Source organism: Microtus oregoni, unplaced genomic scaffold (genome assembly GCF_018167655.1).
Source record: "Microtus oregoni isolate MIOR12 unplaced genomic scaffold, Mior012 000104F_ref0000108, whole genome shotgun sequence".
In the NCBI taxonomy this organism is placed as follows: Eukaryota; Metazoa; Chordata; class Mammalia; order Rodentia; family Cricetidae; genus Microtus; species Microtus oregoni.
Window position 1 is genome coordinate 3063579 of NW_024544718.1, and position 24204 is coordinate 3087782.

Consider the following 24204-nt stretch of genomic DNA (forward strand, 5'->3'; position numbering starts at 1 on the left):
CCCTATAAACTACAGATTAATGGTAATCTCTATCAAAATTCTAGTATCTTTTTATAGAAATAGAATACTAAAATCTTATAAACTACAAAAGAACCTAAATGACCAATAAAATTGTAAAAATAAAAAGCCAGGGCTAAAATATGAATCAGAAGTTAAGAGACATCCCTACTCTTCAAGAGGATTGTTTGGTTCTCAGCACCCAAGTCAGGGGGCTCCCAACTGCCCGTAAGTCCAGACCCAGGGAACAGGATGCCTTCTTCTGGCTTTTTCAAGCATTCGTACACATCCACAGAGACACATACACACAAACAGAATGAAAATAAATCTTAAGAAAAAAACAAAGTTAGAGGTATCATACTTCCTGGTTTCAAATTATACTACAAAGCTACAGTATGATACTGCCATCAAAACAGAAACACAGAACAATGCACAATATTGAAAACCAAGAAAAAACTTATTTTTTTCAGTAAGAGTACCTATAAAATAGCAGAAAAAAAATGTCTCTTCATAATGTTGGGAAATAGATATTCACATTCAAGATCATGAAACTTCACCTTTATTTTACACTATTCACAAAATTAATTCTATAAAGCTGGGCAGTGGTAGCGCACACCTTTAATCCCAGGACTCAGGGGGCAGAGGCAGGCGGAGCTCTGTGAGTTTGAGGCCAGCCTGGTCTACAAGAGCTAGTTCCAGGACAGGCACCAAAGCTACAGAGAAACCTTGTCTCACAAAAACAAAACAAAACAAAAAAATAATCCTACATGTATTAAAGACTTAAGTATAATACCTAAAGCCATAAAACATCTAAAAGAAAAAAATAGGGAACAAGCTTTTTGACATTAATCTTGTCAACGATTTAAAATATAAAAGACAAAAGCAAAACTAAAAATAAACAATTAGGATTATGTAAATCTAAAGTGTTTCTATACAACAATGGAAACATTTAACAAAATGAAAAGATAATCCGTAAAGTTAGAGGAAATATTTCATACCACATATTCAATATGAAGTTAGCACCTAAAATGTATACAACTCTACAACCCCCCTCAACCAACATGAGGGGTTGGCAGAGACAAGAGGATCTCAGAGGTTCTACTGAGCTCTGAAACAGCCAGCTCCAGATTCAGTGAGTGACCATGTCCTAAAACAAAACAGTGGACAGCGATAAAAGAAGACATGCTCCATCTAAGCTAGCTAGCCATGTGGGAAGGGGGGAAAGAATGGGGTAGGCCTGAGTAATCTTCTGCTGTTCCAGATAGTTTGGCTTCAGATAAGGACAGAATCTCCAACAATTTCTGAAATGGACCTAAACAGATTGCTGATGTTTTTAATACTGACTCTGTTTTGAGAATTGTAAAATGAAAATATGGGTCAATACTGAAAAATACACCATGCCTTATCAAGTGTTCAGCCAAGAATTACATAAAAATAAACAATCACATCCATCTCATTATTATTTATCTCAAGAAAAATAACAGAATAAATATGAGAATAAATCCAGCACAGAGCCAGAGAATAGGAAAATATGGTCGGTGCTTAGAAACTTTGAAAAATTTCTGTAATTAAAAGCAAATGCAATTAGAAAAATAAAAATTAGGGATGAGAATATTGAAACCAAAAAGAAACAAAAGACAATAAATAGTTGAATAGTGAGCTCACTCAACTAAAAATAAACAGCCTAGGAAAGTCTATTAAGTCAGAAATTAATGGAACCTAGGAACAACAGAAGAACTGCAAACATTCATCCGATTCTCCACTGTGTAACAAGCAATACGGACCACTTATATTTTGAAGCCGGGCTTTTCTGTCCAACAGTTTTGTAAGCAATATAAGAAGGAATCAGCTTCAGCTTACATAACAAGCAGAGGATGCAGACTTGGGGGAAAGGATAAGGAAGAAGGAAATCAACTCGAATAGTAGCGAAAATCCCTCTAATTCCCACATCAAAGTGGGGGTGGGACTAGTGTGTCTAGCACACTGTAATAGCTAGTTTCTAAACATATCCTCCCAATGAATTATGCTTCTTGGTATTCACAGCCTGCTAAGATCTTTTCTCCTGGAATCTGGACTGGCTTTGTGGCTTGTTTTTATTACAAGCATATTTTAATTACCCAAAGTAATTGATTTCATTATGACATTTTCAGATATACACATAACATACTATGATCATATTAATAACATCATTAAACCTTACTTAGGCCCTTCCCCCACCCATATGGCTAATAATCTTCTACTTTCCTCTCTTTTCTTATTTTAATTGATGCACATAAGAGAAACATATATTGACTTTGATTCTGGGTTCTTTTGCTTAAGAAGATATTCATTGGCTGCAAATATTTTCTTTAGAATGTCATAATTTTGTTTTTTATATCCAAGTAAGACTCATTCTGTATATTTAACATCATCATCATCATTTATGCCCCAGCAATGCTTAAGCATGCATGGGCAGCCCATTATGGCGGTTCTCAAGTTGTTCCTATCCTGGGTAGTCCTAGATGCTTATGTTATTGTCATCCTAAGGTTCCACAGTCTTCCTTTATGCTGTCTATTCAGCGTTTTTTTTTGGGGGGGGGGTCTTCCTCTTGGCCTTATCCCGTGCATGTCTCCCAGCAGTACTATCTCCGGGCATCTGCCGTCATTCATTCTCATAACATGGCCAAAGTATCTCAAGCGCCATTGCCATATCCTGTAGTTTACTTCCTTCTGTAGATGGAGATGTTTCTTAATGTCACTGTTGTGCAGGCTATCTCTTCTTGTGATGCCTAGAATCCTCCTGAGACCTGCCATCTCAAACACATTCAGCTGCTGTTCTGAGGAGCCTTTCACTGTTCAGGTTTCAGAGCTGTAAACAAGGCAGCTCAAGACAAGTGTCTCATATGCTTGTAATTTTGTTGTTGTTGTTATGTCGCTTGCTGACCAAACCTTTCCTACTTGCCTGGAACACAGTGCTCACGATCCCTATCCGCCTCTTGACGTCTGAAATAGTTCCCTCCTTTGAACTGAGGTTTCCTCCCAGATAAACAAAGTTGACTGTTTGCTTGAGGTTCTGATTCTTTATTACAGTGTTAAAATCTTTGTACACCTGTCCCATGTGTACTTTCATACCAAGGTTTTCACTGACTTCCACCACTCTGTTTACCATGGCCTGCAGCTCATTTGGACTTTCAGCCAGTAACGCTTTATTGTTGGCAAAATACAAGTTATTGATTTGCACACCACTTATCTGCACGTCTATCTCCTCATCCTCCAGGGATGTTGCTATCATAAATTCCAGGAATATATTAAAGAATAGTGGTGAGAGGACGCATCCCAACAACACTCTTAAGATTGTCTTAAACTGATTACTTAATTCCCCACAGACTTTGAGTGATGCAAAAGTATCTTTATAGGTATTTTTTTAGTATTCTTATAATTTTCTCTGGGTACCTGTAGAACCTCATTGTTTCCCCCAAGTCCTTTCCTCCAAATGCTATTGAATGCCTTCCTAAAGTCAATGTAACAGATATATAAGTCTTTTCCAAATTCTTCGTATTTTTCTGCCAGTTGCCTCAAAGTGAGTATCTGATCTATTGTGCTCCTGTTAGCTCTGAATCCACACTTGTTATTTAACACACTTCTTTATCGATCCATTTTATTGACAGACTGATTCCAAAACTCAACAATTTGTGAACAGGGCTACAATAAACATGGGTATATAGGTATTTCTATTATAAGTATACTCTGATTCTTTTGAGTATATACCAGAAATGGTATGTTGAATTATATGATAGTCGTATTTTTAATTTTTGAAGCCTCCCCATACTAATTCCCACTGAGTCTAGGCTATTCTCACTAGTAGCATAAAAGAGTTCCTTCCCAAATGGTCAGTTTTCTCTGAGATTGTGATATCTTAACCATTCTCCAGTGGAAAGTCACATATGAAAGAATATTTGGGCACCATGTATTGGCCTTAGTAGGGATAAAAAAAGGACACCAAGTTGGGTCGGAAAGGAAAGAGGTGGATATGGGAAGAGTAGGGTGAGGGAGGGTGAATATGATCAAGAAATTATCAAAGAACTAACGAAAAAAATTTTCTTTCCCTGCTACTATTCCACAAGTGTTTGCTGGTTTGTAGGTACTTAATTACAGCCATTCTGACCAGGGTGAGAAATTTAAACCAGTAGTTTAATTTTACACTTCCCTGGTGGCTAACTATGTTGAACACTTTTATTTTATTTAATAGTCATACTAGCATATAATGTTTTGATCAAATACACCCCCATTTCCTTTTCTCCAATTCCTCCCCTATCACCTCATCACTTTCCCCTTCCAAGTTACAAGGTTCCTTTTTAAACACTACCTACTGAGTCCATTTAAGCATGTTCTTTTTATGTATGTGCACAGGTGTGGAACCATCTACCGAAGCATGGGTAGCCTCTCACGATCTGTATCTCTGAAGGAAACGGACTCTCCCTTCCTTAGCAGTCATCAATTGTCAATAGTTCCTCAGATAGGGACAGCAATTAAGAACCCCTTCCCCAACCATCTGGGATTTGGGCTAGTTTGATTTTGTATGTAGTGGTATTTTGTTTGTAATCTAACAAATAAAGCTTGCCTGAAGATCAGAGTGCAGAGCTAAGCCACTAGTTAGCCATAGAGGCCAGGCAGTGGTGTCACACACCTTTAATTCCAGCACTTGGGACACAGAGGCAGACAGATCTCTGGAATCTGTCTAAAAGAGAAACAAGGCTGGGTAGTGGTGGTGCACACCTTTAATCCCAGCACTAAGGAGGCAGAGACAGGTGGATCAGTGAGTTTGAGGAAGCCTAGTCTACAAGAGCTAGTTCCAGGGCAGGCTCCAAAGCTACAGAAAAAACTTGTCTCAAAAAAAATAAAGAAAGAACAAAAAAAATAATAAAAGAGAAACAGAGTTCAAACAAAGGTGATTCTAGCACTTGGGATCGCATGCCTTTAATCCCAGCACTAGAGAAGAGGAGACAGGAGTGATATGGCTGGGTAGATAGAAGAATATAAGGCAGGTGGAGACAGGAGCTCAGATACAGTTTAAGGATTCAGTCTGAACATGTAGTCTGAGGTTTCACAGAGACAGCAGTCAGTTTGAGCATTCCTAGGGACAGGATCACCCCTTTGGTCTAAGCATTGGTAGAGGTAAGAACTCTCTAGTGGCTCTGCTTCTCTGATTCTTCAGCTCTCACGCCCAATAGCTGACTCTGAGTTTTTATTATTAAAACTAATTAGAATCCGTGTTACAACTGTGTGGGCAGCTGTCCTGTTGTGTCTGATAAATATCGTTTTGCTGAAGATATATCTACCCTCCCTGGCTCTTAGAATTTTTCCACCCCCTCTTCTGAAATGACTCCTGAGCTTTGGAAAAAGAAGCTGTGATACAGATGTCCTATTTAGCTCTGAACACTACAATGTCTTAGTCTCTGTACACTGACCTCATCATCTGCAAAAAGAAGCTTCTTTCAGGAGGGTTGAAAGATGCATGAATATGGGGTATATGTGGTATATTATTGCCATCCAATTAGTAGAATAATAGGACTAGGTTCTCCCATAGGGGCTATGACTTAATCAGCCATAGGTTTATTGCTCAGCTAAAGATACCAGACATGGGTTCCATCTTACAGATACAACTTTAAATTCAATCAAAAAGTGGTTGGTTACTCTCATAACATTCATTACACTATTTTCCACCAGTGGGCATATCTTGACAGACCAATCATTACTGGAACTCACAGGGCTCACACGCGGGTAAGACTGTTGATGACTTTTCTCCCAAATAGTATACATAGAACCTTCCAGGACTATGAAAGCTAGCCAATAGGGATGAAACTTCTAACTCCTGTGACTCAGGTAAGTAGCAAATCCAGCAAAAAAAGTTCTTACCATCAAGGTCTAGAAAGTAACCAAGATCAATGGTAATAGCCTATAATTTTTTTGGGGGGATGGAAGTTCTATGGGACCCCACTGACAAACAATTTGCAAAGTAGTAACATACCTGTCAATAGAGTTTTTATTTGACAATCTATGGTATCTGGCAGAAGGCACTGACTCCCCATTATAAAGTGACTCCATCTAAACCCCTTTATATACATAGATATTTTAGAAACTTCTATAATAGGTTTCCACACGGCCTTTCCAAAGGTCTTTAGTACTTGTTATCATTCTCAATAATAGTCATTTTCTCTCTCTTTCAAATCCCCAACCCATGTAACTCTACTATTCCCTTTACCCACTTAAACCACCTGCATTATTCCCACTTTTCTTCATCTCCCTGCCCAAAGGTTCCTTACTAGTTTTTTTACTTCTATGGGCATTCCAATTTAAATACTAATATGTAAAGAATCAAAGGTTCTTACATACAGCATTTTCCTTTGAGGGTCTGGATTACCTCAATAAGAATAATTATTTCCAACTTCACCCATTTACCTGAGATTATCACAATTTATTTTTCTGACTGAATAATATTCTACCATGTAGATAGATAGACAGATAGACAGATAGACAGACAGACAGACAGACAGAGGCATTTTTCATTATCCATTCATCCACTGACAGACATCTAGGCTGTTTCAATTCCCTGGCTATTATAAATAGAGCAGCAATGAATACAGATAAGCAAGGATCTCTGTAGTAGGAATTAGAATTTTTCTGAATATGCCCAAGAGTAGAATAGCTGGATCATATAGTTAACCTATATCTAGTTCTTTGAGAAACCTACACATGGACAGTAGTTGCTCCATTTTGGACTCCAACCAACAATAAATTAGTGTTCTTCATTCCCCACATCTTTGGCAGCATTTGTTGTCATTTGGTTTTGTTGTTGTTTTGTTTGTTTATGCTTTTTTATCTTAGCCATTCTGACTGGGATAATATAAAAATCTCAAGGTACTTTTGATTTGCATTTCCCTGATGACTAAGGATCTTGCACATTTTAAAACAATTTCTCATCCATTTACATTTCATCTTTGAGTACTCTTAGTTTCTAGCTCCAATTTTTAATTGGGTTGTTTGCTTTCTTGATGTTTAGTTTTGAGGTTGTTTTATGTATGCTAGATATGTCTGATGTATAGCCAGTAGTTTTTTTTTCCATTCTGTAGGCTGCCTCTTCACTCAAATGATGTTGTGTTCTTTATTGTACAGAGTTTTTTTTTTTTAGTTTTATGGTATCCCATTTGTCAGTGGTTGGTCTTACTGCCTGTACTACTGGGGTCCTATTCAGAAAGTCCTATTCTGTGCCCAAAAATAGAAGCATATTCCCCATTTATCTTCTGTCAGATTCAGAGTATCCAGTCTTATGCTAAGGTTCCTTGATCCATTTGGAGTTGAGTTTTGTTTTGTTTGGTTTTTTTTAGGTGAGAGATAAGGAATTAGTTTCATTCTTCTACGTGCAGCTATCCTGTTTGACCAGTACCATTTGGTGAGTTTTTTTTGTGTGTTTACTATTGGTACTTTTTAGAAGGTTTATCTTATTATTAGTGTGTGTGCATGTGTTCACAGTGCAAGATGTGTACATGGGCATGTATGTGGAAGTCAAAAGATAATTTTTTGGAGTTCCTTCTTTCCTATCACCTTTAGATGGGCTCTGGAACTCGAATGCAGGTGACCAGGCTCGCATAGCATGTGCCCTTACCCACCAAGCGGTCTCACTAGCTCCATTTGCACTGCTTCATTCAGCTCACTTACCTATTTACTGATTGGATTATTTAGAAACTTAGTGCTTGATATTTATACATTCTAGTTATTAATTCCTTGTCCAATAAATAGCTAGTGAATATTTTATTTCATTCTTTAGACCATTTCTTTGAACCACTGTTTCTTTTACAATGCAGACTGTTTTTTTAAGTTTATTTATAATTGTGTGTATGTGTGTGTGTATGTGTGTGTGGGTGTGTATGTGTGTGTGTGAGTGTGTGTGTGTGTGTGTGTGAGAGAGAGAGAGAGTGTGTATTTACGGCAGGTGCTCATGGAGGCCAGAGCTGCCTGGTCTGCCTGGAGCTGATGTTAGAAGCTGTTGTAAACTGCCCAGCATCCATGCTAGAAATCCACTTCAGGATCTCTGCAAGAACATTATGCATTCTTAACCACTGAGCAATCTCTCCAGTCCCCAGCATACTGATTTTTTAATGTGATACAATCTAGCTTATCACTCCTTGCTATTATTTCCTGAGTCTTATTGATTTCTGATGCTAATATATTCTTGCCTTCTAGTTTCTTATTTCTTGCAACTCTGGATAAACCATATCATGATGTAAGATATCAAACTTCCTCAAATTTTTCATGTTATAAGGAAGTCTAAGCTAAGTAGATAAGAAGAAGATAGCTGATTAACTTCCAGATGTTTCAAACATTTCAGGCAACAGGTATGTAAGTGAAGAAAACATAATGAATATTCGGCCCAGTCATTTTTTTAGAATCTACAAGTTTAAATATTTCTAGCACCAGTTGCTTTCTGATTGCATCCACAAGACCTCCCAAGCAATAGCCACCCAAGGTGAGCTCAATCAAGCCACAGAACTCCAAGAGAGTGATTTAATGAGGCAAATCAGTAAGTTTTAGGGTTGCTTGTTACAAAGCAATAGGTATTATAAAACTCATGCATCCTGAAAGAAATTCTACCAGCAACATGTCCATTTATGATAGAATGTCATCAAAGTCAGCCAACCAGATCACCTGTGAGAGTGAACCCTAACACCCATAATGGCCCCAAGACTGAAAAATTACAGCCATCCCAGTGGCTAGCTTCACATTGTGGTTTTGGTTTGCATTTCCCTAATGGCAAATGATAGTGGTTATTCCATATTGATTTTGATGATGTTAAAGTGTGGAGGCTGAAAAATGCAGGCCCATTTCCACCTTGTCTGACCATCAAGAGAGTTTGGAGATATGACAAATATAGTTGTGTGTGTCCTAACTCAGGAGGTGATTGCTTGGTTCTTTTGAAATTAGACAGCTCATTCTAGTAAGCCCACACCGTCCTAATAGGGGGTCAGAATATGTAAATGTACTTCCGCTCCTTCTTTAGTAACTATGAGGTCACCTAGGGAAGGGCAGGGTGGTCTTCCCCATTGTGACCTAGAGCACCTTCTTCTACCTAGACAACAGAATGCTAATGATTTGATGTCTCAGAGTGATAAACCATTGACTGTGTGAATTATGCTTCTGTATCATGTTGATAAAGTCGTTGTTACCTTCTTCCCCCATTTACTTTGAGTATATAAAAGCTGTGGAAAAATAAACTGGGTGGGGAGGGATTTTCAGGATTGCAGTCATTGGAATGCCCTCCCAATTCTCTGTTTTCTGTCCTATTATTTTTATGTGTCTTCATATTCTTTACTTATATTTCTTCAATTCCCATACCCCTACCCTGGTAAAAAGTACTTTTATTGAGGCTGGTCCTTGACATTAAAGTTTGACAAACACTAAAATGTCTCTAAAAAATTGTAAAGACTCTTTAGACCTAACTCATGATCCCATGAAAATAAACCCAAAGAACATAAAAACTGTAAAATAACACATACTCATTCCTTCCTGTTTCACCTACTCTGGCACGCAAGCTAATGTAGCCTAACTCTATGGGATCTTGGGTTTTTTAAGATTAATTTTGATTTTATTACTCTCTCTCCCTTCCTCCCTTCTCCCCCCCACCTCTGTTTGTTTTTCCAAGACAGGGTTTCTTCCTGTAGTCCTGGCTGTCCTGGAACTCCCTCTGTAGGCAGGCTGGCCTGGAACTCGAGATCTGTCTGCCTCTGCCTCCCAAGTGCTAGAATTAAATATGTGTGCCACCACTGCTCAGCATTATTAATTTCCATAATTATTTTAGAGAACTTACATTTAAAGATCAGTGCAACTAAATAAAGTTTATTAGAATTTAGCTACTCAAAATCCCTTAAATACAGAAAGTGCATAATAGATATTAGTGGTGCTCCCCCGTTAAAATAATTACAAGTTATCCCAAACTCTACAATCATGGTTCACATGAGTTCTTTAAAAGAAAAGATCAAGCTGAGATCTGAACATATTGGCTCCTGGGGACAGATAGTCTAATGAGTGCTTCTTCAAGGGTCATCTGAGACCTGGCCGTCCATGTTGTGGCCTGTTATTTGTACTTTGAAGAAAGCTGAAGGCATGTATGCAGAGCTTGTAGTGCACCCAATCACCACCCCCTGACTGGTCACTGCTGGAGGAACTGAGCAGACAAGGTGGGTTAACCATCACAGTTCCATTGAGGATGATGCTGTTGTCAACTCTGATATAGAAATCACTGGTAGCACTGCTGCTCATCCTTTCGGTTGATGCTTTCTCAACATTCAAACTTTTCACTCCATTTGGCAGATGAAATTCCCAGAGCCCTGCAGAATAAAACCTTTTGTGTCCTTAGGTGGAAAAATTTTGTGATTGAGGTTTTGTTTTTTTCTATACTCAGCTTGGTTGTCCTTTGCTGAAAAACAAACAGGCTGATTTTTGCCTAATGACCAGGTTTTCATTCCCTCTTCCTCCTACTGTGCGCTTATAAGAAGAATGGATGGCTCCCGAATCAAATACTTGCTTGAATAGCAGCAGATCGCTTTCATGAAACTCCATGCTGTTACAGCCATTTGGACCAATGCCAATTACAGCTCAGATGACAAGCAGCATGAATAGATTGATGACACCCAAGATAAACAAGAAGATAATTAATCATACAGATGGGCTAAGCTGCCCTTTCTTGCTCTCAAGCCAGTTTTATGGAGACAATATTCATTGACAGGAATATACACAGCTTTAAAGTTACTACTATGTTCGTTGATAACACTCCTTCTCTCCACAGCCTTCTCCCGCATGAATTTCTCCACCAGCACTCAGACTTTGCTGCTTCGTGACAGTGCTGCCTTGCAGTTGCCACTGTGGCCCGCAGCTGCCACCATTTAGGCCTACCGGGCCTTCAACTGTTCGTTTTTACAAAACCAGTGTAGGGTGGGTTTTTTCATTACTTTGAAAAACTTAATACAAACTTTAAAATTAATTTTACTATTGTCTAAGTGACTTAGAAAGCAGTACTCTCATTATTATACTGATAAGTATTATACTGATAAGTATAATAATGTCATACTTTCTAAGAATGAACATGAATATATAAAGATTCAATGTGTTAACAAAAACACAGAAAAAGTTATTCATTATAGAAAGAAAAAAATCGATTTTCCTACCTTTTATTATCAATAAGGAATTGAGTAACACTCAGACAGAACTCCAAGGGCATAGCAAGATGTAGTATTTCCATGACAGCTAACAAAGAAAAATTAATTCATTAATCATACTAAGAAAAAAATGAATGAAAATGAAAAAATCATATCAAATTCATTTATAGGAAGTTGAGCTGCTTTCAATAATTTTTCTGTTCAAAATAGCCATATTAAATATTTGCCATATACCATATTTTACCTAATAATTCACCAAGATCTTTTTAACAGATTAATATCCAATACTAGAAAGAGGGTAGTGACATTGACACCCTAATGTGGACCACAAGGTAACCTACTGCAAACCTTCCAAAATCAACTTTAAGAGCTTGAAATCTGAAGTCGGATGTAAACTTGATACCAGTTACCACCTGTAAAACTATGGGCAAGTTATTTCCTTTTTCTTTACCTTAGTTTTGTCACATGTAAAATGGTGACTATACTACCAATATCTTTTTGTTATCAAGAAGATTCCATGAGATAATATATGGATATTATAAAGCAATGTATCACTTACTAAACATTAAATAAATGACAACTGCTATTATTGTTACTCCCTTCCTTCAAAAATTATACTTCTGAAAAGTCATCTGAAATATGGAAAAAATTCTGAAAAAAGATATTCAAAAGAGTTTATACTATAAAAAGCAGAAAAAAATATCTTGAAATGTGTAACCATAAATTATCATATAACCATTGCTAACATTAACCATTAAGCAACATGAAAAACTGACTATACACTAACATAAGAATATTTCCAACTACCAGTAAATACAAAATTTAAAAACCAATTTATATGCAATATTAATTCTATAAAAACACAAAGTAGACTAAGAAAATGCTAACAATATCATCAAATTGCTAAAATTTACTATGCTTAGATTTAATGATTAATTCTCCAAATATTTAGTGAATATATTCTCTGAACTTGTCACTATTATCTGTACTAGGAATCTAGCACTAGACAAAATACACAAAAAGCTTTGCTATCAAGATTATATTCTACATCAGTGGTTCTCAAGCTGCCTAATGCTGTGACCCTTTAACACAGTTCCTCATGCTTGGTGACCCCAGCCATAAAATTATTTCTGTTGCTACTTCATAACTGTAACTTTACTACTGTTATGAGTCATAATGTAAATATCTGTGTTTTATGATCATCTTAGGCAACACTTGTGAAGGGTCATGCAACCCCAAAAGGGTTGCAACCCACAGGTTGAGAACCCCTGTTCTAGGGGATAGTGGAAACATAAGTATTTTGAGTATCATCCAAATTTTTCTTTGATGGTTTGTGATATTATTTCACGATAAAGAAAACCTGTCTACTTTAAAATTTTAGCCAGGTATGGTGGCACACGTCTTTAATCCCAGTTCTCGGGAGGCAGAGGCATACACATCTCTCTGAGTTCAAAGCCAACCTGGTCTACACAGCAAATTCCAGGCCAGCTAAGGCTATGAGATTTTGTCTCAAATAAAAGGTGTTTTTCTAAATTTTTCTGTTATAAAAATACCAGAGGAACTCTAATGCCTGCAATTAAGTTAATCACTGTAAAAGGAAAATACTTTTGTAAAGAAATGACCAGACTACAGCTAGGGATGGAGCTGAGTAGTACAGAACTTGCCTAGCATGCACGGTCCCCAGCAGTGTAAAATTGAACAGATTATAAACTTACTTCCTCAAAATAGTAAAGTAAAATATTTATTGCTTTAATAGAAAAACCTTAAATTTATAGAAGTCTCATAATTTATAACAATTTCAGAAAAATTCCTTTAAACTATGCTTCTGATATTACATTTAGATAAACATTGTAATGATGAATTCTAATTCCAAAACTAACCAATTTCAAACTTGGTAATTTCAATAATATATCTTATTTTCATACATAGGAATAGTTTTAGCAAGTCTATTCCTTAAGGGGGTTAACATCTTCAGCCTCCTAATGCAAGAAAGTGGAGTTGTCACCCTGGTTCTTAGTAGTTTTCAGTCTATGTATGTGGAGGTGATATGGAATCCTCTTTATATTTGGGCTTCCTTTTTTCTTTCTTCGAGACAGGGTTTCTCTGTATAGCCCTGGCTCTCCTAGAACTTGCTCTGTAGACCAGGCTGGCCTTGAACTTAGAAATCCCCCTGCCTCTGCCTCTAGAGTGCCCCCCCACCACCTGGTCTTCTGAGGTCTTCTGAGTGACTAAACTTCTAGAGCACACAGAAAGATTTGCCAATTATTAGCACAAAACTTAGAGCTACTGCCAAATTTGATTACTGTCCTAATTATTAAACATTTTTTATTGTATGATTAATTATACTAACACATATTTTTATATAGTACAAATAACTCAGTTCTTAAAGATTACTAAAATATCCAGGCATGGTGGATTTACAACCCCAGAATGTGGAAAATGGAAGCAAGAGGATTAAGAGTTTAAGTCCGTCTTCAGCTACTTAGAGAATTCAAGTACAGCCTGAGCTATATAGGATATATGTGATAAATGCTTTACATACATTTTCTTGTAAGATTTGCCAAACAACATAAGATAGATATTATTATTATTATTATTATTATTATTGTATCTCTTTTGCAGATAAGCTGAAACACAAAATAGGTACTTGCCAAAGACATACATCTATATATGAGTATATTTGTTTCTATGCATATTCTACACCCTTAAGCATAACTGAAAAACAAACAACAATGTTTATACAAGTAATTATTTAAAAGAACATCATTAGACAGTCTCATTCAATGACTAGTTTTTCTCTTTCAGAAACTGTGGAGGAGGCCAGGAATATCTCAGCCTGAGAACACAGATCTCATTGTTCCCCTTAGTACTTCCTCAATCCCCATGCCCATCTCCAAGTCCCTCAATAAAATGGTCATTCTTTTCGCATGACCCCTCCAAAACAAGAATTCTTTGTTCATGATTGTAGAAATTTTCATAAAGGTCAAGCAGCTGTAATTTTCTGCTAAACTAAAAGGAAACTGATTGCTTTGATTTGGTCCTTTTTAAAAGCACCTTTTAATTTCGCTCCTATTCTTTCTTCTCTCTTTCCTCCTAGTCAATAATTCCTTTTCTATTGATCAGTTTCCATCTCAACCACCTCCAAATTATACCTATTGTTAGTAAATTACAAAATTTCTTTGTGCTGATATTTCAAAATTGTATGTTCTTTACACAGAGAAATGATACCTTCAAGGAGTTCTCCATTACATGTTTTGTTTTTCATGAGGATTCTCATCTTTAAGAAAAGCCCAGCTGGATCTAAGTGTTCCTATTTTAAAGAAAGAAATCACAATGATATTATAACTCTGGAGTGAAAAGACAATTTTCAAGTTAATTGCCTGTTTTGTTCAACCTTTACATGATGACTCAGAATCAAAGGAAATCATATAATAACAACTGTTCTATCTCTAAGTATAGTTTCTAAAACTTTATTCAACCTCAATAACATAATACAAGAAAAAGTATGCAAAACATTTCCATGGTCTGACAAACATTTAATGACAATGTAAATATTCAAATGGCAAATCTCACACCATATTCTAAGGAAAACCTTAAATATCAGTTAGAATTATTTTCCACTTCTAGTTTTCTTATTTTTGAGATTATAATTACAACCTTTCTCTCTTCCCTTTTCTCCCTCAAAACTCTATAATATACACCTCCCTGCTCTCTTCCAAATTCATGGCCTCGTTTTCACTAATTTCATATATATACATGTATCAACTTTATATAATGCTTATATATACATATATATTCCTAAATGTAACCTTCTCAGTCTGTATAATGTCATTTGTATGTATAAGCGTCCTTTTTAAAGAATAGCAGAAAATCCATAAAATGTATCATTGTTTCTATATGACATAGCTATCATGTCTGCCACTAATAATGTTGTCTGAATGATATTTCTAAGTTATTGTTGGCTAGCCCTTAGCCAACTGTGAATTCTTGTCTGTCTCTACTTTTGCCATTGCTACAACTGGCTAAACCTAAAAGAATGTAGAGGGTGAAAGCTCTTTAAAAATGTACTGTTTGGGGCTGGAGAACTGGCTCTGACGTTAAGAGCACTTCCAGAGGTCCTGAGTTCAATTCCCAGCCATCACATGGTAGCTCACAACCTTCTGTAATGGGATCTGGTGCCCTCTTGTGGCATGTAGGTATACATGCCGGCAGAACACTGTATATAATATGAAATAAATCTTTAAAACAATGTACAGACTAGGCACCGAACCATTCCTTCGACAATGACAGTTAGCTTATAAATAAATAATGTACTTACTGGATCCATACTCTGTAAATATTTACTGATATATATGACATAAATACAGAGAATAAATTAGTCAACTTTCATTCTGATTTATTACTGTGATTAGATTTCTCATACTGTATCTTTCCATTCTGCCTTCTTTGAAGCTCACTCTAACCTGAGACTTCATATCATCACATTATCTGATTTCCCACTACTTCAAATGTAATGTGAATATTTTCGAGTGTGACATATATCATGTGTGTATATATATATATATATATATATACATACCCACACCCAAGCATATAAACTATGTATATTATAACATTATAATTTGGATCTGAATTGTCAAACAAAAAAACCATGTTATTAGTGTGTTCCCCAGCTTCTAGTGCTATTTGGAGATGATGGGTCTTTAGTAGGTAGAGCTTATTGGAAAAGGGGAGAGCAATCCTACTGAAGGAGATACTGGCACTTTGGTGCTTCGAACATACACTGTCTCTCCTCCCTCTCCTGCTCCTGTGGCCTGCTTCTCAGGTGCTATGAGGTGAATAGGTCTCTTCTATCACATGCTCCCACTATGATGTCCTAGCCTGTCACCTGCCCAAAAGTAACAGGCTGACAGTCCACAAACTGAAACTTCTTCAACTTTAAGACTTACTAAATTTTTCTTAAGTTGATTATCTTAACGCAGGCTTACCCAGCCTACACTCAATGGGGGACAGATAACCCCATCAAACTAGTCTGCAGGCAAGCCTGTAAGGAATTTTCTTGATTGATGACTGATGTGGAAGGGCCCAGCCATCTCAGTGAGGTGCCATCTATGAGTCATGGGGTATATAAGAAAGCAAACTGAGCAAACCAAGAGGAGCAAGCCAGTACACAGCCTTCCTCCATGGCCTCTTCTTTCTCAGTTCCTGCCTCCAGATTCCTGGCCTGCTTGAATTTCTGCCTTGATGATGAACTGAAATCTGTGAACTGAAATGAACTGCTTCCTCCCTAAGTTGCTTTTGGTCATGGTGTTATCATAGTAATACAAACCTAACTAGCACATAGCAGATTCAGCATGTGGTAAAGTCCCCTTTCTGTAGTAACTATCTTCTTGCAACATTTGTCCATACAAGGTACAAGGGTCATTCCTTAGGCCTTTTATTTTTTCATTAGTGTCAAATTTACTTTCATCCTAAATAAATGGATAAATTCATTTTATAAATTTTATAAAACTATATGTATGCCAAAGGTTTGTTTAATAACTTTCTTTACAAGTTATTATGAGTAAAATTCTGATTTGTAGACCTGTTTTATATTCATGTATACTGGGGATCACATAAAAATTTCTCAGGCAGCCGGGCGGTGGTGGCTCAAGCCTTTAATCCCAGCACTCGGGAGGCAGAGGCAGGTGGATCTCTGTGAGTTTGAGACCAGCCTGGTCTACAAAGGGAGTTTCAGGACAGGCTCCAAAGCTACAGAGAAACCCTGTCTCGGAAAAAAAAAAATTCTCAGGCAAAGAAAGGGTGAAAGAAAAGAGCCCTGGTTTAAACTATAATGTTAAGCTAAATGGTATTCATTGCTAGTTTATGTTGTTGTTTTAAAAAGATTTGTTTTATTTGATGTAGTAGTTCTGTTCATCTAAAACCGAATGCTTATTCACAATAAGAATCTTTCTCTCATAAGACCCTATAAGCAAGCTAGCTATAGAACCAAGCTTACAGCCTGAGGAATAATTAATTCAGAAATGTCAAGGGAATAGAACCAGTGGCAACCAGCACATTTGTCTTTAAAATTACGTAAGAATTTGACTCCTCTGAAAAATTGATTTACTCACATGAAGTTCATAAGTACTTCTACAAATATACTTAATAAGTGGTTAAAAATAAAATCCTCAAAAACAATTCTGGAATCTTCAATATTGTAATCTTGGAAAAAATAAAATTCTCAGATTATGAACATCCCACAAAAGCTTCATATGTAGGTAAACCACACTGATGGGGGCAAATTTCAAATCTGTGTTTCTTAAATCACAGCACAACTCGACTTCTGAGATGCCAGAGTGGCCTAAGTTGCTGCATAAGCCTAATTACCCAGAACCCCACATAAAGTAAGAAAAAAAACATCCACCATGCTAACCACTGGCTAGCACACATGCACTATGGCATGCGCACCACCTGTCTTTCTTAAAAATAAAACTGCTAATGACATTCAAGAGAAGTTGACATTCATTTAATCACTTCCCAAAGTCCCAACATAATTCTGTAACCTTGAAGATTAAATTTCAACATAAAAATTACAGAGGAACACAAAAATTCAGATCACAGAAATATTTTATTTTACCTTTATGTACTACAGAATAGAGTGTAACAATGTGTTGTGTTTTTTAAAGCACAGACACTGAAAGAAACAACTAATAAATGGGACCTCCTGAAACTGAAACGCTTCTCTGTACAGTAAAGGACATGGTCAACAAGACAAAATGACAGCCTACAGAATGGGAAAAGATCTTCACTAACCCCACATCAGACAGAGGTCTGAGCTCCAAAATATACAAAGAACTCAAGAAATTAGACACCAAAAGATCACATAATCCAATAAAAAAAATGGAGTACAGACACAAACAGAAAACTCTCAACAGAGGAATCTAAAATGGCTGAAAGACACTTAAGGAAATGTTCAACACCTTAGTCATCAGAGAAATGCAAATCAAAACAACTCTGAGATTCCATCTCACACCTGTAAGAATGGCCAAGATCAAAAACACTGATGACAACTTATGCTGGAGAGGTTGTGGGGTAAAGGGAACACTCCTGCATTGCTGGTGGGAATGCAAGCTGGTACAACCCCTTTGGATGTCAGTGTGGCGATTTCCCAGAAAATTAGGAAACAACCTTCCTCAAGACCCAGTAATACCACTTTTGGATATATACCCAAAGGATGCTCAATCGTGCCACAAGGACATGTGCTCAACTATGTTCATAGCAGCTTTGTTTGTCATAGCCAGAACCTGGAAACAACCTAAATGGCCCTTGACTGAAGAATGGATAAGGAAAATGTGGTATATTTACACAATGGAGTATTACACAGCAGAAAAAAATAACGACAGCTTGAATTTTGCAGGAAAATGGGCGGAGCTAGAAAACATTATTTTGGGTGAGGTAACCCAGACACAGAAAGACAATTATCACATGCACTCACTCATAGGTGGTTTTTAAACATAAAGCAAAGAAAACCAGCCTACAAAACACAACCCCAGAGAACTTAGACAACAATGAGGACACTAAGAGAGATTTACATAGATCTAATCTACATGGGAAGTAGAAAAAGACAAGATCTCCTGAGTAAATTGGGAGCATGGGGACCTTGGGGGAAGGTTGAAGGGGAGAAGAGAGTCAGGGAGGGGAGCAGAGAAACATGTAGAGCTCGATAAAAATCAATAAAAAAATCAAAGAAGCATACTAAAGCAAATAAATGTCTAAATTGGATTTCAAACTGTGAATTGAAACTTGGAAAATTTTAAATTAATATCAAAAAGTAAATGTCTCATACCTTGTTTGCTAGACGTACAGCAATGAGGGCCTTACCATAATATTCTTCATCATTACAATCCAAATAAACAGTGGCCAGTAATCGCAGAGCCTTAGCCTATAATAAACAACAGAGAAGAGCTTCTAGCTGAAGAATTAAACTACAACAACAGACTGGCATTTGCCCAATGATGACACTATCTCAAAATAAGCTATCTTTTTGTAATAGCATGTACTCTCACTGCACTAGTGGATACCAAACATTATCTGAGAAATGATAGCATTATTTATACTTCTGACTTGTTTAAATTCAATATAACTGTTAAAATGACTATCTTCCTTTTTTGTGTGTGTTTTTTCTTTATTTTGCTTTTGGTGGTAGTAGTTTTTGTTTGTTTCTTGCTTTGGGGTTTTTGGCAGGGGTTAGTTTTTTGAGACAAGGTCCTGCTGGCCTAAGAACCCTCTGGGATCTTCTTGGATGCAAATGGCACTGTGTCCTAATTAACACAATTTATTTCTTAATGGCATCTTACCATTAAAGTACTTTATCATCCCTAATTTAAAACTTAACTTAGCAGCATTTTAAAATGAATAAAGTATCATTTAATCAAGTCAACGTCTCCAACCAGGACAGCACTGATACAGGGAGTAATTGTGATCAATGTGGATGAGTTTACAGATTTATAGGAAGAACTGGAGGAGGAGAACAGAGAATAATATGTTGAATACAAATGTATTATATGCACATGACTAGTAAAATATTAATAATAAACAAATGTTAAAAATAAGAGTTTATATTTCAATAAGTGTGTCTGCCTCTAAGTATAATAGGGATAGTAAGACAAGGCAAAGATGACCTACTGATTTTTTTTTAATGTTAAGCATAAAGAGGAATCCAGAGGAATGATGTTTGAATTATCATTTCTCTTAATTTTTAAATTTAAAAACTAAGATGGATAAAATAAGATTTAAATAAAGTAATACAATTGCCGTGAAGCAATTCTGTAAGAGTTTAAAAGCTCCTATAGAGAAATTTTATGGAGCAAATATGGAATCTCTAAGAAATACTGTAGCTATTTCATTATATCCAAAGTATTCCCTTGTTAGAAAGACATGAGAATAGATAAATCTCAGGATTTATATTTTAAAAAATGAGCCAGACGTCAACTAGTACATGTTGGATATTTCCATTTATACAAAACTTAAGAATAGCCCAAGATAATCTACAATAAAAGTCAGGAGTGTGTATTAACTGGCACAGAGTGGTAACAGTTTCTAAATCTTATGGTTAGAAGACTATAAAATAATCAACAAGCTGTGTACTTAAGATTTGTGGAATTTACTATCACTAAATTATACTTCAGTAAGTTATTCCTATGATAATGAAAAAATTACTTCAAAATACTACTCCACCACACTTTTCAAAGTAACATTCCTCTTCAGTCACATAATGTAGCACAAATAATAAAAACCCAGAGTCAGATAACCACAAGAGAGTTCATACCTCTACCAAGGCTGGGTGATCCTGTTCTCTGCGTGGATGCAGACTGACTGCAGACTGAGACACTGAGCTCCTGTCTCCTCCTGTTCCTCTCTAGTGCTGGGGTTAAAGGCGTGCACCACCACTAGATAGTCTATGGCTAACTAGTGTGGCTGCTGGGATTAAAGGTGTGTGCCACCATGGCCTGGCCTGTATGGCGGACTAGTATGACTAGCTTTGCACTCTTATTTTCAGGCAAGATTTATTTATTAAAACACAAATAAAGGCCGGGTGGTGGTGGCTCAAGCCTTTAATCCCAGCACTTGGGAGGCAGAGGCAGGTAGATCTCTGTGAGTTCGAGGCCAGCCTGGTCCACAAGAGGTAGTTCCAGGACAGGAACCAAAAGCTACGGAGAAACCCTGTCTCGAAAAATAAAAAAAAAATAAAAAAATAAAACACAAAATATCACTATAACATAGGTACTATTTTCTATCTTTCTTCGCAAGATATCCTCTCATCTAAATTCTTCGTCCCTCTTTTTTTCACTCTGTGACTTCTATCTACAAGACCTATCTCCTACCAAAATCTAGTTAACCCTGTCTCTTTTCTAGCACCCTTCTACATCCTTAAGGTATCATTTATTTCACTGGCACTACCGTTCTTTAAATACATTTTAAAATTTGATCCAGGTATAAAATATATACAGAAAAGTTCAAAAACATTAAAAGCATGGCCTGTGAATTTTCACAAAGTGGTATGTGAAAATTTTTTAAAAACATAAAATTTAGCTATACTTTTATAGGAATCCCCAAGCACAGGCTGTTGCCAAGGTTGTTCTCTACTAACTGATGATAAGGCCTTATTGCTAAAGACAACACCTACACAACTCATGGAACATAGAGAAGTTAAACTGGTGCTTATTTAGAGCCTTCACTCCTACTGACTAGTGTTCAAGGTGCTAGAAGGTACCTTGAATGCTACCAGAGGAGAAAGGTAAACATCAAACCAACTACAAACTCTTCAATCTACAGTGGTGACCTGTTTGCAAGGCATGCGGGTGCAATAATTGCACAAATTTTGTTGGAGCAATAAAACATTATCTTATTGGATGTAATGGCCCACTTTACAAGATGTAGCCTCGGTCTGGCATTGCTCAGGTGACCAAGAACCTGAAACTAGATAGACCATGGGCATGACATCGTGCTAGATCAGTGCCTCACTCAGCCATTATCAGAGAAGCTTTCTCTTTCAGTAGATGCCAGCTAACACAGAAACCCACACCTGGACAATGTGCAGAGAGTGAGAGAGAGACCTTGGAACACTCAATTCTAAATGAGATGTCTTCATCAAAACCCTCCCCTCAGGGATCAGGGAGCTACGAGGAAGAGAAAACAGAAAGATTGTAAGAACCAGAAGGTTTAAATGACTCCAAGGAAACTGTCTTCTAAACACAACAGGACTGATGCACATATGGACTCACAGAGACTGTGGCAGCATGCACAGGGCCTGCTTGCACAGGTTCAATCTAGACAGGGTCCACTGATGAGAGGGGCAGGTGGACATAGGCTCTCACCCCTAACCAAGGGGCTGTCTACAATTGATACCCACTTGCAAAGGAATAATTAGTTTTATCAATGGAGTCTCACTGTGGATATCCCATGCCCAGCATTAGACGGATAGATGACACAAAATCACGTCAATAATATATTTGTAAACTTTTTGTCTCTTATCACTTTGGGCATTTTTTGTCTTACTGGTCTTTTACTAGTATATTATGTTTCCTGTTTGTCTTCTAAAGAGAAAGGTAAAGAAGATGTAGATTTGCAGGGGATCTGGAAGGATTTGAGAGAGGGGAAACCAAGGTCAGAATATATTGTATGGAAAGTCTTTTTAATAATTAAACAGAAGAACTGTCCCGCTAGAAGCTCACATATTTGGTGGTTCTTTTGGAGAAGGTTGTGAAGTCTTTAAGAGGTTGAACATTGATGGAGGAATGTTCTATCTTGGCATTTTAAGGAAAACAATTAAATTTTAAACTATGCAATAATAAAAGCTATAACTTACAAAGAAAACACTGTTCAAAATGCTTTATATATACTAATTCAGAACTAGATTATGAACTTATGGGGTATATTACATCATTATATAAATTTTATGGAAATTAATGCACTAAAATGTTAAATTACGTGCCCAGTATAAAATCTATTCACCAATGAGGGATTATCTATTACAACTTTATAATAGCATAAACTATATTTCTTTAATCTACTTCTCCAATATTTAATGATCCTTACCAGCATTTCTGGTTCAACAGAATCTGTATCCATCTTCCCAATTTCATAGCTTTGGCTATCATTAAAAAAGAAAAATATATGTGTACATATTCATTTCAAATATATATATATGTATATATATATACTTAGAACTATATATTACTAAAAAGATATGGTATAATCATACTTTATTCCAATTTTTCTGTTTGGCATAACAACAGACTAGTCAATAACACATAAAAATCAATTTTATAAAGCAATGCTTTGTAACTGTAGAAAACCAAAACTTTCTGAGGAGATAAACAACAAATCAACATTTAATTATAGTAATTATAGTAATGCCCGTGTGTGTGTGTGTGTGTGTGTGTGTGTGTGTGTGTGTGTGCTGTCCTGGTTAGGGTTTTTGTCACCTTAATACAAGTTAGGCAGTCATTTGAGAAGAGAGGACTCAAATTTAAAAAATACCCCTACCAAACTGGTCTATGGACAAGCTTATGGAAGCATTTTTCTTGATTAATGATTTATATAGGAGGACCCAGCCCACTGGGGGTGGTACCACCCATCATGGGCTGAGCCCTCCCCCATTGATCACTAAGGCATTACAGAGGCATTTTCTCAGTTGAGGCTCCTTCCTTTGATGATGCTAGCTTGTGTCAAGTTGACACACAAAACCACCCAGTACATTACTGAATATCATAAATATATTCGTTCTTGTGAAAACAATACTTTATATGTATATATATATATATATATATGTGTGTGTGTGTGTGTGTGTGTGTGTGTGTGTGTGTGTGTGTGTGGATATAACAGCCTTCAATTTTTGTTAAGTAAAAGCTTACATACATATGTAAACTACTTTAATGTAGTATATAAGAATATATACATATATCTTAGTTAAGGTTTCTTTGGCTGTGATAAGACACTATGGCTAAAAGCAACTTGAGGAGGAAAGGATTTATTTCTTAGAACTGTTGGGCCATACTCTATCACTGAATGAAGTAAGGGCAGGAACCTGGAGGCAGGAACTGAAGCAGAAGCCAAGGAGGAATTCTGTATCCCTGGGCTGTTGATCCTAGGTTCTATAAAAAAGCAGGCTGAGCAAGCCATGGGAAGCAAGTCAGTAAGCATTTCCCCTCCATGGCCTCTGCATCAGGAACCTGGAGGCAGGAGCTGATGCAGAGGTCATGGAGGAGTGTTGTTTACTGGCTTGCTTGCCATGGCTTGCTCAGCCTGCTTTCTTACAGAACCCTGGGACCACCAGTCCAGGGTTGGCCCCACCCACACTGGTCCCCAACTGATCACTAATTAAGGAAATGCCCTACAAGCCTGTCTACAGACAGATTTTTTTTGGAAGCATTTCTTAATTGAGGTTCCCTCAGACGACCCTGGCTTGTGTCAAGTTGAAATAAAACTATCCAACACAAAAACAATACTATTACTGGAGTTTTGGGGGCACAAA

At 36.9% G+C, this 24204-nt stretch overlaps 1 protein-coding gene and 1 pseudogene across 1 annotated transcript in view; both read right to left on the bottom strand.

Annotated features, from left to right (window-relative positions):
* Window positions 1-24204, bottom strand: part of LOC121443313 (testis-expressed protein 11-like) — a gene marked incomplete at its 5' end in the record, with an annotated part of 312932 nt that overhangs the window by 191277 nt on the left and 97451 nt on the right. Inside the window, 4 exon segments of the mRNA XM_041645021.1 lie at window positions 11196-11274; window positions 14415-14496; window positions 19015-19110; window positions 22767-22821. Of these exon segments, the coding sequence (XP_041500955.1) occupies window positions 11196-11274; window positions 14415-14496; window positions 19015-19110; window positions 22767-22821 (312 nt within the window).
* LOC121443290 lies at window positions 10050-11052 on the bottom strand (annotated as a pseudogene).